Raw genomic sequence first — 20,353 nt, forward strand, 5'->3', positions numbered from 1 at the left:
CAAAATAATGTTTGGTTGTACCTGGGGATTGTTTACTAGACTGTACAACCCAATGGGTATTTCTCTTTCAGTTGCCATGTGTGATAAGTACAATATTTTTTGGCAATATAGCCTCTCGCATCAGACTGTGCTACAGCAGCTACCAACACATAGTCCTTCTTTAGAAATGGGCAGTTACTCAATATTGCTCACCACACTATTCATTTTCAGGTTCAATTCCTTCATCATGGTTTGAGGTTAAGCACAATATAATGGTGTACTATAAAGTAATAGGAACTTTTAACAAGCAATTCCTTAAAACAGTAACTGTTGCATTATCTTTCCTTCAGTAAAGTTTAAAAATATAACAAGCTTAGAGGCCCTTTTACAGAGCGGCAGTAAGCCCAATGTGGGCTGCCTGGTTACCTCCATGTTAGTGTGGGAGCCCTTATCACCACCTCAATGTGTGGTGGTAAGGGCTTCCTGCTGCATGACCATGTGGTAAGAGTTCTCTCACTGTGTAGCCATTTTATTTTGTGGGGGGGGGGGGGGGGGGGGGGGGACTTTTACCGGCTGCAGAAACAGGGCCCTTGCACACAGGAAAAATGGCTTCCACTGCTACCGCAGGACCCTTTTTCCCACAGCTTAATAAAAGGACCCCTTATTAGTTAGATCAGCAGGTTGAGAGTCAAGGAAGCAAAGGTTCAAATCCTGCTGATGTTCCCTATGAGCTTGGGCAAATCATCTCACCCTCCATTGCCTCAGATGCAAACTTACAGCTGGATATTCTATTTGCATTTAATTAATGTTATTGTCATTAATGCAAGTTATTAGTAAAGAGGCCTCACTGACAATGGAGCCCACATTAGTGTGTTAAATCGCATTAACACTCATTAATGTGCAATAATGCAAGGTATTGCCATAATGCAGTTTGTAAATCTAGCCCTTTGATTGCATTCTCTGAGCTAAAAATAAATATATATAAAATTTCTTCTGTTTCAGGTTCTGCAGTGGAAATGTTCTTCTTGCTAGACAGCAACACAACTCGTGTCGACCAAAGCCGTTCTTTGCCTAGCCAACAATATATGATTTCCAAGCAGAATTACTCCTCTGAGCAGGCAAAACGCTGGTGCCTCACACGTAATAAATTATAAATCTGTTTATTGCTTGTGCTACATTAATTCTATACGTGTCTTAAGAAGGTTTATCAAATACACATACGACTCGCTCCCAATAAATCTTAACCTTAAATACTGTATACCATTTAATATTGTTGGATCATCAGAATGGCATAGTTCAACCCTCAGATAGCTTTACAGCAAAAGAGTGAATATGTAATCTTTATTGATCCAGAAGCACTATACACAATCCTAAGTGCTTATCAGAAATATAAAGTACTTATCTTTATTATCTTTTCTTCTTCTTCTTCTTTTCTTTATTTTCTATTAACTTTTTCTTTATATATTAAAATGCAAAACAGGAGACCCATCATACCGACATGAATTCATGTTTCGCCATGCGGCTGCTTCAAGGTCAGTCTCCATCCAGGTTTACTCCCGTAGTAAATTTCAATTTTTTAAAAATTTACTGCGGGAGTAAACCTGGATGGAGACTGACCTTGAAGCAGCTGCATGGTGAAACATGAATTCATGTTGGTGTGATGAGTCTCCTAATTAGTCTTCTCTTCGTGACTATTTAGTGTCTACTATTTTGGAGCCCTTGGCGTCTGAAGATTCGACGCAGGGCTCATAAAGCTAAGTACACTTTCTTGTACTTTATAACTTGTGATAGTCACTAGCTATTATCAATTAAGTGCTTTGTTTATAGTTTTGTGAATTTAATATACTTGAGCACTGGGCACTCATAGCATATCACAGCACATAAAATCACAATGAGGTGGCAACCCAATGAATGAAGTGCTATGCATGAGGGTGCCTCTCATTAAATATGGTCGTCAAGCTCCATCTCTGGCCATCTTCAAATCTAGGCTAGAAGCCCACCTTTTGATGCTGTGTTTAACTCCTAACCCTTATTCACTTGTTCAGAACTCTTATTTTATCACCCTCACTTTAATATTCCCTTATCTCTTGTTTGTCCTGTTTGTCTGTCCTAATTAGATTGTAAGCTCTGTCGAGCAGGGACTGTCTCTTTATGTTCAAGTGTACAGCGCTGCTTACGTCTAGTAGTGCATTAGAAATGATAAGTAGTAGTAGTAAATATATAATTTTGAGTGATTTTTCGGTATTTGTATTACTACTATTTTCCTGTTTTTTGGGGGGTGTTTTTACTGTATTATAATACCAGAGATATCTGGGATTTTTTGTTATTGTTAAAGGCAGAGGGTTGGTCCATCTCCTCTCTAAAGGCACCTACTGATGTAAATTAATCAGTAGGTGCCTTTAGAGAGACAAGGCAAGTTTCACTGTGATCTACGGAAGTTGCTAGTGTATTAAAACCTATACTCAACTACTGTACCAACAGTCTAGATTTCAATTTTAAATATGCTGTTATGAAAATTTAGATTTTTTTATTTTATTTATTTATTTATTTAGTTGGATTTAGCTAATTCTTTCTCAGTAGTAGTTCAAAGCAAGTTCCATTCAGGTACAGTAGATCTTTTGCTGTTCCCAGATGGCTTACAATATAACTCCCCACCCCCATTTACTAAGCCACACTGGCGGCTCCTGGGCTGTGTTGGCATTGCCGCGCGGCTTAGTAAACAGGGGTGTAAGAGGCCCTTTTACAAAGATGCAGGAGGGCGAACACGTGGGTAGCATGTGCTAAATTGGCACTACCGCCAGGGTAGCGTGTGAGCCCAATGGTAATTCCGAGTTTGGTATGCACCGAATCCTGCGTTAGAAAATATTTTCCTATTTTCTACTGTGGGGGGCATTTCTGGCGGTAATCGGCAGTGCGGGCCACGTCGACACGCACTGCATGTTTACCGCACTGGTAGTGTATGAGCCCTTATCACTAAGTCAGTGGCTGGCAGTAAGAGCTCAGGCCATAAATAGGTGCGGTAAAAAGTGGCCCAGCATGTGCCCACACTACCACAGGCCAGTTTTTACCCCGTCTTTGTAAAAGGACCCCTGTTTGTACCTAAAGCGTTGCAGGATTAAGAGACTTGCCCAAGGTTCAGGTAATGAACTACAGATAGAGGCAAATAAACTCTCTGAGTAGTTCATTAACTACTACTACTACTTATCATTTCTAAAGCGCTACTAGACGTATGCAGCACTGTACACTTGAACTTGAAGAGACAGTCCCTGCTCGACAGAGCTTACAATCTAATTAGGACAGACAAACAGGACAAACAAGATAAGGGAATATTAAAGTGAGGATGATGAAATAAGAGTTCTGAACAAGTGAATAAGGGTTAGGAGTTAAAAGCAGCATCAAAAAGGTGGGCTTTTAGCCTAGATTTGAAGACGGCCAGAGATGGAGCTTGACGTACCGGCTCAGGAAGTCTATTCCAGGCATATGGTGCAGCAAGATAAAAGGAACGGAGTCTGGAGTTAGCGGTGGAGGAGAAGGGTGCAGATAAGAGAGATTTACCCAGTGAATGGAGTTCCTGGGGAGGAGTGTAGGGAGAGATGAGAGTGGAGAGGTATTGAGGAGCTGCAGAGTGAATGCACTTATAGGTCAATAAGAGGAGTTTGAACTGAATGTGGAAACGGATAGGAAGCCAGTGAAGTTAACTGAACCTTGGGCAAGTCTCTTAATCCTGCATTGCTTTAGGTACAAACTTAGGGGTCCTTTTACAAAGCCACAGGAAAAAGTGCCCTGCGATAGTATGAGTGAATCTTTTGGGCGCACGCTGGGCCATGTTTTACTATGGCTAGGAAAAAGGCCATTTTTTTAATGGGCTGGGAAATGGGCGTGTGCACAAAATTAAAACTAGCAGGTGCCTATTTATAGCCTGAGCCCTTACCGCCAGCCATTGACTTCGTGATAGGGGCTCATGCGCTACCTGCACGGTAACCATGCAGCACATGCAACGTGTCCGCACTGCTGATTACCGCTGGGAACGCCCCACGGTGGAAAATAGAAAAATATTTTCTACCGTGGGATTCGGCGCATGCCAAACTCAGAATTACCACCAGGCGCATGTGCTACCCCAGTGGTAGTACCAATTTGGCATGTGCTACCCGCACGTTAGCCATTCCGTACCTTTGTAAAAGGGACTCTAAAATTGTAAGCTCTCTGGGGACAGGAAAAGACCTGAACTGAATAAATAAAATAAAAATAAAATCGAAATTTCATAACAGAGTATTTAAAATTGATCACAAAATATTGAGCTGGTGCAGCAATGGCAGTATAACTCATAGAGAAGTATCTCAACTAGACTGCATGTACTGTTCGCAACAGTAATTTCTCATCATTATAGTGGTAAAATGTGGCCAGTGTTTTTCTGAGCGAGTAGACCCCAACAGCCCTTGTGATATAGGTTTCCTAAACCTCTAATAAAATATGCATGTATATATTTTAAAAGCTGTACCTCAAAATGGCGGAAGTACATTATGGAGAAGATGAAGAAGGCACTGTTAAAAGGTGAATGTTTCATGTTATAGGCTGTGCTGAAGAGGATGACTTTTGCCAGGTGGTAGATCTCCAAGATGCCTCACGCCTGTATTTTACCTGCACACTTTACCCTGAGGCCCAGATCTGCGATAACTTCACTGACGTTCTTCCAGGGGACTGTTACAATGTGCTACCACAGAAGTCTCAGCTTCTGCACAAGAAGAAAGGTGAGGATTTGTTTTCCAATGCAGTCTCTGTCTAGAAGCCTCTATAGTCACATTGGCCAATAAGGATGTAATTCTATAAAAAGCTGCATAAAGATAGATGGCAAGTAAGTGTGTAATGGTAGGCTCTTCTAAAACCGGAGGAGATGTCTATAAAGAAACTTCGCTTGCAATAAAGAATTGTTTCTTTATAGACGTCTCCTCCGGTTTTTAGAAGAGCCGACCTTTCCTACTTCTTGCTTCTGCAACCTTTTACGTAGGAACCAGTGTACCTCCACCCCTTTGGGGTGGTTTTCTTTGCCCTAAGTGTGTAAAAGCAGATATTCTGGTATGTGGCCTCTTAGAAAATACAAACTATTGGGAAAATATGTACCATAAATGGATGGTGTGTCCTTTGCTGGTGAGATGCTGGAACTGTGTTTAGTTCTAAAGGTGTGTCCCAGCACAGCAAGCCTGGGACATTAATTAGTGATACACATCATGGAATGCTCTTCATCATGGTTGTGTGATGATATATCAAGCTGCAGTCCACAACAATTTTTCTCCAGTGAAGACAATATAAGATCTGTTTTCTTTCTATTTCAACATATCCTAAGGCTCTGTGCATAGATAGGATATGAATACAGGCATCAAATTTCATATCTTTATGGGGGAAAACACTGTTAAAATCCTTTGTTATGGTTAAATGACGTGCTACATGATATCAGAAATCCATACCATACCCTTCAGACCTTTCTGAACTAGCTAAAAGCCCTCTTTTCCCCATTGATTTATGCAGTGCTTTTGGAAAGAAAAGTGAAGAATTTTTATACACGTTTGCCATTTCGAAACCTAACAGGACTTTCTGTGAGCAACAGAATTGCAATGGCTGGAAAATCCATTTCTGAAGGGTAAGGAAAAGCTAGAATTTCATGATGGGGTTGCGGGATTCTTGTGACCTGTTTGTCTGTTTTCCTTCCTCTTTCAGAAGTACCAGATGAAAGCTCAAATTTATGTTGCATAATGACAACAATACAGCACTGTGCTGAAACTTGATTAATACCCTGTAACAGATATTCTAGATTTATTTGCCACAGGGATGAGATTTGTTATGTGTGAAGCATGATCTTGTCCACCTGTACATGAAATACTCCAGTTACTCTAAATGACTCTTACAGGAGACTGTACATGCTGGTTACATCACTCCCGTGCATAGCCCGTGGCCACAGTAGGGCTAGATCTAAAATCCTTCTGAAATTCATCTCTTTATTATTGAACTGAGCAAGAAAGAGATTGTTCTATTGCCCAGGGAGAAAAAGGATACTTTGAACCAACTTAAAGACAGAGCCTTTCTGAACTCATAAAGAGACCTAGCTTTCAGGGTTTTCGTTCAGCCCCTCTTAAGATGTGTCAAAGTGTCTCCTCCTTAGACATTGAGAAGGTAATATTCAAAACATTTTAAATGAATAAACTAGACAATACTCTTCAACTTTACTTCTTGAGATTCTGCTGACATCTTCCTTATCTGTACTTTATTCAGCAAGAATTCATCTTGCCTACAGATCTACCCGGCATAAGGGGTAAATTAGCTCTGTAATACCAGAAAATAAATCATGCACCTTCATATTATACATATATAATATTTAATTAAAATAATATATTTTTAAAGTTCTGGATCCAGACTTAGGGGCCCTTTTACTAAGCCGCGTAGGCACCTACACGCCCCCAACACACGCCAGTTTGGAAGTACCACCCGGCTACCATGTGGCCCGGCGGTAATTTCATTTTATATGCACATCGAGTAGCCATGGCACTAACCGGATGGTAATTGACATTGCACGTGCACTGATGATTACCGCCCGGTTAATGCATGAGACCCTACCACTAAGTCAATGGGTGACAGTAAGGTCTCAGGCCCAAAATGGATGTGCACCAATTTTCACTTTGCTGCACGTCCATTTTTGGCCCAGAAAAAGGCCTTTTTTGCGGGTACGCTGAAAAATGAACCTGTGCGCGTCCAATACACACGTCTACACCAGCGCAGGTAACATGGAGGGGCATAATCGAACGGGGCCGGCCATCTGTATGGCCGGCCCTGTAAAGTGGCAACCCGACAGTATTATCGAAACAAGATGGCCGGCCATCTTTCGTTTCGATAATATGGTCGGAGCCGGCCAAATCTCAACATTTGGGCCGGCTTTAGAGATGGCCGGCATTGTTTTTCAGCGATAATGGAAACTAGTGGCGGCCATCTCAAACCCGGCCAAATCCAAGGCATTTGGGCATGGGAGGAGCCAGCATTTGTAGTGCATTGGTCCCTCTCACATGCCAGGACACCAACCGGGCACCCTAGGGGGGCACTACAGTGAGCTTCAAAAATTGACCCCAGGTGCATACCTCCCTTACCTTGTGTGCTGAGCCCCCCAAATCCCCCCCAAAACCCACTCCCCACAACTGTACACCATTACCATAGCCCTTAGGGATGAAGGGGGGCACCTACATGTAGGTACAGTGGGTTTTGGGGGGGGGGTTGTAGGGCTTTTTTCAGTGCGCCTTTGTAAAAGGGCCTGTTAGTGAGTAACAAGGCAATTAGCACCAATAATTGAGCACTAATAATCAATTATTGGTGCTAATTGGCAACAATTTGAATTTACACGCGCATCTTGCTAGGTGCTATTTTATAAAGGTGCACACGTAAATTTTTTAGCGTGCAACTGAAAATGGGGTGTGGCCATGGGAAGGGCACGGGCAGGTCAGGAGCATTCACTTAAAACGTGCACAGTATTATAGAACACAGAAGATCTGCATCTAATCATCAGTTCACAATTTTACTAATCGTGTAAATGTTTTTTTTTAAATGTTTTTCTTGCCAGATTTTTTGAATGTGAACGTCAGTGTGACGCAGCCCCTTGTTGTAGAGGATTTGGATTTTTTAATGTTTCTCAATCTACAGGTACAGTATGCTTTATCGAGACTGCCCTGTTTCATTTCTGCTGGGCTTTTCCTTTTGGTTTCTGTCTATACTACCGTAGTTTAGAGAGCACTGGCTCTTTGTTCACAATATCTAAGATGCCACTCAAGATTCAGGGCTACCCCTGGAAGTCACACTGCCCGTTATGAAGGCCTACACTGCATCCCCTTTCAAACATTTGCAGACAGAAAAATCAGATCTGCCTGAAACTTTAATACCTCACGACAGTTTGGTCTTTCAGTGGTTATCCTCAGAACCTAGGGTGAGAATATAGAAGCCAGTGCACTAAAGCGCTTTTCTCATTTTGGGTCTGATTTTACAACACAACACCTATGTGAGAAGTCCAAAACAGAGGAGAAGTGGTTTAATGGTTAGTTTAGCAGGCTTTGATCCTGGCAACATGGGTTCCATTCCCACTGCAGCTCCTTGTGACCTTGGGCAAGTCAAGTGCATGAGGAGCATTTTTGGATATGAAGTCTAAGTGTGAATTTGGATGTTTTTCTAAAACGTCCATAATCAAAACAGGAAAGAAGGTCATTTTCTACAAAAAAAAGTCTATCTTTTCCTTTTGAAAATGCTGTTTGGAAAACATTTTGTGATTTGGACATTTTATTTTTTGGTCCATTTTCACACAAAAAATGTCCAAATGCAAAACATACAAAATACACAAGAAAATCCACAATAGAGTGAAGCCATTCACATCTTCTAAGTATGGTATAAGCTTTGGTTGTAATGTAAATCTTAAAATGCATCGAAGAGTCCACATAGGAGAAGAAACCATTTGCATGTATAGAGTATGGTAAAAGCTTTGGTCAGAAGGTAAACCTCACACTGCACCAGAGAATACACACAGGAGTGAAACCATTTACATGTCCTGAATGTGGTAAAAGCTGTGATTGGAAAGAAAGCCTCACATGGCATCAAAGAATCCACACAGGGATGAAACCATTTACATGCACTGAGGAGGTAAAAGCTTCAGTTGCATTGGGACAGATAATTAGGGAATGTACACTCTTGCTATGAAGTATGGAAAAATAGCACTCTGGTATTTAGAGATATGTAATGAGACCTCCTTTTTATCTATAGATCTGAATTCAAAGCCCAAATCTGCTGATAAACAATAGACACAAGGATCAGATGTTATAAAAAAAGAATAGAAAGCTTGGCATCAGGTAGAATAGTGGAAAAGTGATATCCCAGGAAAGCAATAGGGCATCCTTGGGGGCACTGCAGTGGACTTTATAAAATGATCCCAGGTATAATCTCACCATTGCTCCCTTACCTTGTCTGCTGAGCCCCCCAAAACCCACTACCCCCAACTGTACACCACTACCATAGCCCTTACAGGTGAAGGGAGCACCAATATGTGGGTTTCTGGTGGGTTTTGGAGGGCTCAAGTGTAACAAGTAGGGGGCGGTAGAAGCCTAGGTCCACCTGTCTGCAGTGCACTGCACCACTACTAGACTACTCCAGGGACCTGCATGCTATTCTAATGGACCTGAGTATAACATCTGAGACTGGCATAGAGGCTGGCAAGTAATATTTTTAATCACATTTTTTGGGAGTGGGAGGGGGATAGTGACCACTGGGGGAGTAAGGAGAGGTGATCCCTGATTTCCTCCACTGGACATCTGGTCATTTGGGGCACCTTTTGTGTCGAGTGGAGGAGTAACCTAGTGGTTAGTGCAGTGGACTTTGATCCTGGGGAAGTGGGCTCAGTTCCCACTGCATTTATTTATTATAAAAACAGGTCTAGCTCAAAAGTCTTAGTCCTAGACATTTTTGTTTTCTTCCATTATGGCTGAAAAACATCTAAGTCCTAGGAACGCTCAAGTTCCGCCCTGAACACGCCCCTGGCATGCCCCCTTGAGATTTGGACGTACTTCTGATGGACTTCAGAGAAAAACATCTAAAAATAAGTTTTGAAAATACTGATTTGGGCGTTTTTGTGAGAAAAATGTCCAAATGCAGACTTATGTCACTTTTTGGATGTTTTTCTCTTTTGAAAATGAGCCTGCTGGTCACCTAAAAGGGGAGAAATGGAAGGATGCACAGAGATAGTCATCTGAGTGTGTGATGGTCTTTTAGCTCGTACAATCCATGGGGGCCATTTTACTAAAGTGCATTAGATTTTGCAGTTATCGCAAATAATTAACATGCAGTAACTGCTGCTCTAACACAGAAACTTTTGGGAGCATGCCCAGTATGTCCTTTGCAGTTTCGTTGTTTAGATGTCCAATAGCACATGGTACTCTGGTTGCAAGTAGAGCGGATGCACGTAATGCCTCCTCTTTTGGAGACATTAAAGGGACCCTTGCCAACTGCACAAATGCTGGTTAGTATTTGCCCTCCCTGTCTACACCCATGCCCCACCTAATTACCATCCCTAATACAAAATGCTCTTAATGTGCAACTTTATGCACACTTACTTCTAACGCAATGCAGCAAGTTACTTTGCTTATGCGGTAGCAGTTAATGTGCACTAATTTGTGTGTTAACTGCCTAACATAGTCTATGTAGATACTACAGAAAAAGTCTTATGGTAAGGATACACAAGTATAAAAAGATTGTAGGCATGACCATAGTAGCAGCTTCTGGGAAAGCTGTTAGTATTTTACACTTCTTGCTCCTGGACCTCCATGGACTGAAAGACCTGTAGAGACATCATTCGTAGCCACTCAGGAAGACTTGTCAACATTAGAGTGGCAATAGACCATCTTTGGTTGGCACCACATACTGGTAGAGCTTGCTCTTGCTGGTCTACACGTGTCATTGACTTTCTCATGTTTGTTTGCTTACTCTACGAGTCATGGAGGATTCCTCACCACCACCACTTGTTCCTCTCAGCAGCTTCATATTTTTGACTAAAATATGTCTTGCCACCTTGGGGAGATGATCTTTGCCATTTCTTAACAGGTGTAGAGGCACAGTGTTTGATTCTGCAGAGTCTCGGAATCCAGACCTGCAGCGAGGAAGCAAAAAATGTGTGGCGTGTTTTGAACTGTGGATCAGTGGCTGAAAACACAAAAGTGCACCCGTTTGGCTGGTATCAGAAACCTGGTAAGTAATTATTATCTTGAGTTACTTTAGCACTCCTTTACTTGGGCAATCCACCATGTGGTTATGCAAGGGAGAATTCCTTGAGGCACTAGTAAGAGACCTTCAGAACTCCTAATTTCAAACATATTCAACTGAGTAATTTGGAAAAGGAGATACATGTCATGTTAGAGTAATATGCTATAACCAAAAAAGAAAAAATATGGAAATAAAATATCCTCTGCTCCCTGGATTCTATATATACTGCCCAGATTTGGGCACAACTTAATTGGCTAATGAGCTATTAACCATGAATAATCGGATGCTAACAATCAATTATTGACGTTAATTGGCACCAATTAGAATTTGCATGCACATCTGGCTGCGCACTATTCTATAATACTGGGCACCTAAATCCCATAGCATGCAACCCAAAATGGGGCAGGGGCATGGGAGGAGCATGGGCGGGTTATGGGTGTTCCAAAGAGTGGCATGCAGTGATATAGAATAACGGGTCTCCGCTTCCAACTTGGGTGCTAGTATTTACACCAGGTTTCAGCAGGCGTAAGTCTGGCACCCACAGTTGGGCACAGAAACCAGCACTAAGCGCTATTCTGTAAATGATGTGCACCCTTTATTACTAGCACTTAGAGCTAGATTCTATATTTTGCGCCTGAAAAATCCACATGGAACAAATTTCCACCTAAGTGTATGGGCGTAGCCAAGGGTGGGCCCAGGCCCACCCACTTTGGGCTTAGGCCCACTCAGTAGCAGCACACCTATGATGTGGCTGGCAGGGGTCCCCAATCCCCACAGCCGGTAACTCCCAACAACTGTCCCTCCTGCATACCTTATGAATAGCAGATCTTCGCCTGCAGCGAGCAGCAACTGATACATACTGCTCGCACCGGCCCCACAGCCTTCTCTCTGATATATACCCACCTATGTGGAAACAGGAAGTTGCATCATCAGAAAGAAGGCTGTGGGGCCAACATGAGCAGTATGTATTAGTTGCTGCTCGCTGCCAGTGAAAATCTGCTATTTAAAAGGTATACGGGGGAGGAAGGATGTTTGAGAGACCATATGGCATGCAGGCAAGAGAGGGAAAGACTAAATCACTTGTGGGACAAGGCATTCTTCTTCTGCTCACCCACCTTGAGTCCAGGCCCACCCAAAATTGGGTGTCTGGCTACGCCCTTGGTGTATTCTATAAGCGGCGCTTAGATTTAGTCTCGGTATATAGAATACATTTAGTTGATATCCCAGTGCCTAGAACTATGCGCATCCATTTACACCAAGGAAAATGTGGCGTAAATACCGGCACCTAGATTTAGGCACAGGGGGCCATATTCTATAACAGTGTGTGTAAATTTTGGAACTCACACAAAATGCTCACTTCCCCACCCATAACCATGCTCCTTTTTGGCTGCACACATTAGAATTTAGGTGCTCTGCATTACAGAATATATTTTGTGAGCTGTGAACGTAAATTTTAATTATTACCAATTAATGCTCATTATTGCTTGTTAAGTGCTGGTATCATCACTGATTAGCTTGTTAAGCCAATTAAGTTATGTGCATTGTTATAGAATACGCTTGGATTTTGGCACGGAACACTAGGCGTGATATATAGAATCCAGGGGTTAGTGCCAAAGTTTTCTGGCACCCATTTTGAGCACCATTTATAGAATCCCCCCCTTATGTATCTTCAAATCCTCAAGATGAGTGAGAACACACACACATACATACATACATACATTTATTTATTTATTTCAATTATTTGTATTCCACATTATCTGGATATTTTAAGAGAACAATACACATTCATAATAAAAATCAAAACAAACAATATTAAAACAGTAGCATAATGCATACATCATAAAAATCTGCATCATCAGATCATATTTCCATAATTACCTCCACAGTACAGATATTACCACAGGTTATAGTCAGTCTTAATCAAAGATAACTTCTGTTCAGATTGGCAGCCATCAGCCAATGTTCTATCTTAATCCAGAATAAGTTCAGTTCGGCTACTCCTCCTAAGTGCAATAGAGGCACATGTGTATTATGCTGGAGTGGAGAAGTAGCCTAAAGGTTAGTGAAGTGGGCTACAATCCTGGGGGATCAGGTTCAATTCCCACTGCAGCAGCTCCTTGTGATCCTGGGCAAGTCACCTAACTCTTTATTGCCCCAGTTACAAAAAAACACCTTAAATTGTTAGCCCACTAGGGACAAAGTAAGTACCTTCATAAATAGCACCGAAAAAATAATGTGTTAAGTGCTATTCTCCGAGGACAAGCAGGCTGCTTGTTCTCACGACTGGGTTGACGTCCGCGGCAGCCCCCACCAACCGGAAGAAGCTTCGTGGGACGGTCGGCACGCAGGGCACGCCCACCGCGCATGCGCGGCCGTCCTCCCGCCCGTGCGCGACCGCTCCCGCCAGTTACTTTTTTTCCGCGACTGGAGAGAGTTGTGCAATTGCCTCTCTCTCCGTTCAGCCGCCGGATTTTTCGACCGCGTTTACGCGGATCGTTGCTTTGGATCCCCGTTCGGTTCCTCTTTCTTTTCTTTCATTTGTATTGTTAATAAAAAAAAAAAAAAAAAAAAGATTTTCGCGCGTGTGGAGCACGCGCTCCCCTTTTCCCTCGCTTCCAGCGGGGACGCCTCGTTGCGGCCTAGTGGCCGCTCGGTCGGCTAATTTTTTCGTGGTGTGATTTTAGCCACCATTGCCGACTTTGACTTCGCCGACGCGATTTTTCCGTCGATGTCCTCGAAGGTCCCGAGTGGATTTAAAAAGTGTGGTCGCTGCGGCCGGCCGATCTCGCAGACCGACACCCACGCTTGGTGCCTCCAGTGCCTCGGGCCGGAGCACAATCTCAAGTCGTGCGCGCTGTGTCTCGGTCTCCGGAAACGGACTCAGGTTGCGAGGCAAGTTCTGCGGGACCGTCTTTTTGGAACTTGCGCCTGCCCCTCGACGTCGACCTCGACGGCATCGGTATCGAAGGCCGGGTCTTCGGTACCGGTATCGATGCCCGAGACATCGGCACCGATGGCAGCGACCCCAGGAGAACAGGTCCCGTCGGCCCGCCGGTCCGCCGGTGAGAGTGGGGTTGAGAGGCCGCGTGGGCAGTCGGCCCCGGCCACTCCCTCAGCTCGTGAGCCACGGGACCGAACCCTGTCGGACCCGGTACCTCGAGACCGAGGGGGATCGACCTCCTCCTCCTCCATGCCCTCCGGCGCCGGTGACGTGCACCGGAAAAAAGATAAGAAGCGCCGTCACCGGGAGCCCTCGGTGCACCCTGAAGAGGAGTCGACGCCGAAGCGTCATCGCAGAGAGGAGAGATCTCCGTCGGTGGTGGAGGTACCGACGCGTCGGGGTTCCGGCACCTCGGTGCCGTCTCCTGGCCCCCAGCAGCTTCTGGCACCGACACCCTTACCGGCCCCACCGCCTTTCCCGGCAGCGGGCCTGGACGAGTGCCTCAGAGCCATCCTTCCGGGGATCCTGGAAGGGCTGATGCGCCAGGCTGTGCCGGCGTCGGGGGTGCTTGCGCCCCCGGCGCCGATGACTGTGGCGCCGGCGAGCTCTAGCCCGGCGCCGGGGCTGTCGACACCGCCGCCGCTTGCGGTGCCGGTCTCGACCGCCACGCAGGTGGAGTCCCCGTCGACGTCGATGGAGGGAGCTCCGTCCCCGCCGGCGCGGGAGTCCACCGCTCGACGACACCGAGACCTCGGTGCCTCGACGTCGAGCCGGGCCCGGTACCGGACTCAGCTACATGAGCTAATGTCCGATACCGAGGATGAGGACTCGTGGGGGGAAGAGGAGGACCCGAGATATTTCTTCTCAGAGGAGTCTACGGGCCTTCCCTCGGACCCCACGCCGTCACCGGAGAGGAAGCTCTCACCTCCTGAGAGTCTCTCCTTTGCCTCCTTTGTGCGGGATATGTCTATAAGCATTCCCTTTCCCGTGGTCTCTGTGGAAGAGCCGAGGGCCGAGATGCTCGAGGTCCTCGACTATCCATCACCACCTAGAGAGTCCTCCACGGTACCGCTGCACAATGTCCTGAAGGAGACGCTGCTTCGGAACTGGGTGCGACCACTAACTAACCCCACCATTCCCAAGAAAGCAGAGTCCCAGTACAGGATCCACTCTGACCCAGAGCTCATGCGGCCCCAGTTGCCCCATGACTCAGCGGTCGTGGATTCTGCTCTCAAGAGGGCACGGAGTTCGAGGGATACCGCCTCGGCGCCCCCGGGGCGGGAGTCTCGCACTCTGGACTCATTTGGGAGGAAGGCCTACCAATCCTCCATGCTCGTGACCCGCATCCAATCTTACCTGCTCTATATGAGCATCCACATACGGACCAATGTGCAACAGCTGGCGGACCTGGTCGATAAGCTCCCGCCGGAGCAGTCCAGGCCATATCAGGAGGTGGTCAGGCAGCTGAAGGCGTGCAGAAAGTTCCTGTCCAGGGGGATTTTTGACACCTGTGACGTGGCATCTCGTGCTGCGGCCCAAGGTATAGTGATGCGCAGGCTCTCATGGCTGCGTGCCTCTGACCTGGACAACCGCACCCAGCAGAGACTGGCTGACGTCCCTTGCCGGGGGGATAATATTTTTGGCGAGAAGGTCGAGCAGATGGTTGACCAACTGCATCAGCGGGAAACCGCTCTCGACAAGCTCTCCCACCGGGCGCCTTCAGCACCCGCCCCCGCGGGCGGGCGTTTTTCCCGGGCTCGGCAGGCTGCACCCTATTCTTTTGCGAAGCGTAGGTACAACCAGCCGGCCCGAAGGCCTCGTCAGGCACAGGGACAGCCCCAGCGCGCTCGTTCCCGTCAACAGCGTGCGCCTAAGCAGCCCCCTGCGCCTCCACAGCAAAAGCCGGGGACGGGCTTTTGACTGGATCCACGGGAACATAGCCGCCCTACAAGTGTCCGTACCGGACGACCTGCCGGTCGGAGGGAGGTTAAAATTCTTTCACCAAAGGTGGCCTCTCATAACCTCCGACCAGTGGGTTCTCCAAATAGTGCGGTGCGGATACGCCCTGAATTTGACCTCCCTGCCTCCAAATTGTCCTCCGGGAGCTCAGTCTTTCAGCTCCCATCACAAGCAGGTACTTGCAGAGGAACTCTCCGCCCTTCTCAGCGCCAATGCGGTCGAGCCCGTACCACCCGGGCAGGAAGGGCAGGGATTCTATTCCAGGTACTTCCTTGTGGAAAAGAAAACAGGGGGGATGCGTCCCATCCTAGACCTGAGAGGCCTGAACAAATTCCTGGTCAAAGAAAAGTTCAGGATGCTTTCCTTGGGCACCCTTCTGCCAATGATTCAGAAAAACGATTGGCTATGTTCCCTGGATTTAAAGGACGCATACACTCACATCCCGATACTGCCAGCTCACAGACAGTATCTCAGATTCCGCCTGGGCGCACGGCACTTTCAGTATTGTGTGCTGCCCTTTGGGCTCGCCTCTGCCCCACGAGTGTTTACAAAGTGCCTCGTGGTGGTAGCGGCCTACCTACGCAAGCTGGGAGTGCACGTGTTCCCATATCTCGACGATTGGCTGGTCAAGAACACCTCGGAGGCAGGAGCCCTCCGGTCCATGCGGTGCACTATTCAACTTCTGGAGCTGCTGGGGTTTGTGATAAATTACCCAAAGTCCCATCTCCAGCCAACTCAGTCTCTGGAATTCATAGGAGCGCTGCTGAATTCCCAGACGGTTCAGGCCTACCTTCCCGAAGCGAGGGCCACCAATCTCTTGGCCCTGGCTTCGCAGACCAGAGCGTCTCAGCAGATCACAGCTCGGCAGATGTTGAGACTTCTGGGTCATATGGCCTCCACAGTTCATGTGACTCCCATGGCTCGTCTTCACATGAGATCTGCTCAATGGACCCTAGCTTCCCAGTGGTTCCAAGCCACCGGGAATCTAGAGGATGTCATCCGCCTCTCCACCAGTTGCCGCACTTCACTGCTCTGGTGGACCATACGGACCAATTTGACCCTGGGACGTCCATTCCAAATTCCGCAGCCCACGAAAGTGCTGACGACGGATGCATCCCGCCTGGGGTGGGGAGCCCATGTCGATGGGCTTCACACCCAGGGTCTGTGGTCCCTCCAGGAAAAGGATCTGCAGATCAACCTCCTGGAGCTCCGAGCGATCTGGAACGCACTGAAGGCTTTCAGAGATCGGCTGTCCTGCCAAATTATCCAAATTCGGACAGACAATCAGGTTGCAATGTATTACGTCAACAAGCAGGGGGGCACCGGATCTCGCCCCCTGTGTCAGGAAGCCGTCGGTATGTGGCGTTGGGCGTGTCGGTTCGGCATGCTTCTCCAAGCCACGTACCTGGCAGGCGTAAACAACAGTCTGGCCGACAGACTGAGCAGAGTCATGCAACCGCACGAGTGGTCGCTCCATTCCAGAGTGGTACGCAAGATCTTCCGAGAGTGGGGCACCCCCTCGGTGGATCTTTTCGCCTCTCAGACCAACCACAAGCTGCCTCTGTTCTGTTCCAGGCTTCAGACACACGGCAGGCTAGCGTCAGATGCCTTTCTCCTTCATTGGGGGACCGGCCTCCTGTATGCTTATCCTCCCATACCTTTGGTGGGGAAGACCTTACTGAAGCTCAAGCAAGACCGCGGCACCATGATTCTGATAGCGCCCTTTTGGCCCCGTCAGATCTGGTTCCCTCTTCTTCTGGAGTTGTCCTCCGAAGAACCGTGGAGATTGGAGTGTTTTCCGACTCTCATTTCGCAGAACGACGGAGCGTTGCTGCACCCCAACCTTCAATCCCTGGCTCTCACGGCCTGGATGTTGAGGGCGTAGACTTCGCTGCGTTGGGTCTGTCTGAGGGTGTCTCCCGGGTCTTGCTTGCCTCTAGGAAGGATTCCACTAAAAAGAGTTACTTTTTCAAGTGGAGGAGGTTTGTCGTTTGGTGTGAGAGCAAGGCCCTAGAACCTCGTTCTTGCCCTGCACAGAACCTGCTTGAATACCTTCTGCACTTATCAGAGTCTGGCCTCAAGACCAACTCAGTAAGGAATCACCTTAGTGCGATTAGTGCTTACCATTATCGTGTGGAAGGTAAAGCCATCTCTGGAGAGCCTTTAGTCGTTCGATTCATGAGAGGTTTGCTTTTGTCAAAGCCCCCTATCAAGCCTCCTACTGTGTCATGGGATCTCAACGTCGTCCTCACCCAGCTGATGAAACCTCCTTTTGAGCCACTGAATACCTGCCATCTGAAGTACTTGACCTGGAAGGTCATTTTCTTGGTGGCAGTTACTTCAGCTCGTAGGGTCAGTGAGCTTCAAGCCCTGGTAGCTCATGCTCCATATACCAAATTTCATCACAACAGAGTAGTGCTCCGCACCCACCCAAAGTTCCTGCCGAAGGTGGTGTCGGAGTTCCATCTTAACCAGTCAATTGTCTTGCCAACATTCTTCCCCAGGCCGCATACCCGCCCTGCTGAACGTCAGTTGCACACATTGGACTGCAAGAGAGCATTGGCCTTCTACTTGGAGCGGACACAGCCCAACAGACAGTCCGCCCAATTGTTTATTTCTTTCGACCCTAACAGGCTAGGGGTCGCTGTCGGGAAACGCACCATCTCCAATTGGCTAGCAGACTGCATTTCCTTCACTTACGCCCAGGCTGGGCTGACTCTTGAGGGTCATGTCACGGCTCATAGTGTCAGAGCCATGGCAGCGTCGGTGGCCCACTTGAAGTCAGCCACTATTGAAGAGATCTGCAAGGCTGCGACGTGGTCATCTGTCCACACATTCACATCTCATTACTGCCTCCAGCAGGATACCCGACGCGACAGTCGGTTCGGGCAGTCGGTGCTGCAGAATCTGTTTGGGGTGTAAATCCAACTCCACCCTCCAGGACCCGAATTTATTCTGGTCAGGCTGCACTCTCAGTTAGTTGTTCTTCGTCGGTCAATTTCTGTTGTTCCCTCGCCGTTGCGAGGTTCAATTGACCTGGGTTTTTGTTTTGAGTGAGCCTGAGAGCTAGGGATACCCCAGTCGTGAGAACAAGCAGCCTGCTTGTCCTCGGAGAAAGGGTATGATACATACCTGTAGCAGTTGTTCTCCGAGGACAGCAGGCTGATTGTTCTCACCTACCCTCCCTCCTCCCCTTTGGAGTTGCGTTTTCATCTTTTTGCTAGTCATTCAACTGGCGGGAGCGGTCGCGCACGGGCAGGAGGACGGCCGCGCATGCGCGGTGGGCGTGCCCTGCGTGCCGACCGTCCCACGAAGCTTCTTCCGGTTGGTGGGGGCTGCCGCGGACGTCAACCCAGTCGTGAGAACAATCAGCCTGCTGTCCTCGGAGAACAACTGCTACAGGTATGTATCATACCCTTTCTATAAACGGCATTGAAAGTTAGGCGCCAACTATAGAATATGCTTACCCCCAGATTCTATATACTTTGAGTAGCACGTGTTAACCTGTACATATGGTTAATGTAAATACGCTACTCAATTGAGTAATGAGCCAATCAGTTGTGATAATTGGCCAATGACAACCAATTATCATCGCTAACTAGCAATAATTGGAATTTATGTGTACTTCTCTTTAGGCATATTCTAAAAAGAGGCGCATGTAAATTCTAACTCACGTAGCTGAAAAAGGGGCTTGGCTATGTGAGGAGTGTGGGTGTGTTGGGGGATTACTCAAATGTACATTCATTGTTATAGAATTCGGGGGAATAAGCCTACATTTAGGCATAAGTATTTACACCAGGTTTTCAGTGGCATAAATGGCTGCACCTAAATGTAGTCACGTTCCCCAGTCCTATGCGCTATTCTATACACCACACCTAACTTTAGGTGCATTATATAGAATAGCACTAGGCACGTTAATCAGACACGTCTAGATTTTAGACGCCATTTACAGAATCTGGACCTCAGCGCCTAACTTTAGATGTGAAGATTTACATCAAGTAAACCCTGGTGTAAATTCTCGCACCTAAATCAGAGGAGGAGCCTAGTGGTTAGTGCAGCGGACTTTGATCCTGGGGAACTGGGTTCGATTCCCACTGCAGTTCCTTGTGACTGTGGGCACCTGGATATATGTAAACCGCTTTGAATGTAGTTGCAAAATACCACAGAAAGGCAGTATGTCAAGTCTCATTTCCCTTTCCCCTTCCCTTTCCCTTATTCTATAATGCGCACATAAATTGTAGGAGGCTCCCTGATCTGCCCTGACCCTCCCATGGCCGTGCCCCCTTTTCGGAGCCATGCAATACACATGTCTACACTAGCACAGGCCATTTTTCAGTGCACCTTAGTAAAAGGACCCCATAAGCTTGTATCTGCTAGTACTCTAAACCTCTACATACATAACATACCCATAAATGTTTGCACTAGTTTATTTTATTGACTGACATTGTATGTACAATTATATAAGTGCTTATTTGTATTCATACAACACTGCTTTAGCCTACCAAATGGCTTTTAAAATTGTCCCTCTAAGGCCCAAATCCACAGAGATACTTTAGGCCCAATATTCAGACTGCGGGAGTTAGCCCGGCTCACTCCCGCGGTCAGCGCTGATTCCAGATATTCAATTCCTGGGCAATTTTCAGTGCCCGGCATTGAATATCTGGTTTATTTTTGGCCGGTTCACACTTAACTGGCCAAGTCGAG

The 20,353-nt window shown here is 46.8% G+C and overlaps 1 protein-coding gene across 1 annotated transcript in view; it reads left to right on the plus strand.

Moving 5' to 3' along the window:
• Positions 1-20,353, plus strand: part of TG (thyroglobulin) — a 429,523-nt gene that overhangs the window by 180,531 nt on the left and 228,639 nt on the right. Inside the window, 5 exon segments of the mRNA XM_030189954.1 lie at positions 982-1,119; positions 4,551-4,727; positions 5,503-5,614; positions 7,577-7,656; positions 10,591-10,734. Coding sequence (XP_030045814.1) covers positions 982-1,119; positions 4,551-4,727; positions 5,503-5,614; positions 7,577-7,656; positions 10,591-10,734 — 651 coding nt within the window.

Source organism: Microcaecilia unicolor, chromosome 1 (assembly GCF_901765095.1).
Source record: "Microcaecilia unicolor chromosome 1, aMicUni1.1, whole genome shotgun sequence".
Taxonomy (NCBI): domain Eukaryota; kingdom Metazoa; phylum Chordata; class Amphibia; order Gymnophiona; family Siphonopidae; genus Microcaecilia; species Microcaecilia unicolor.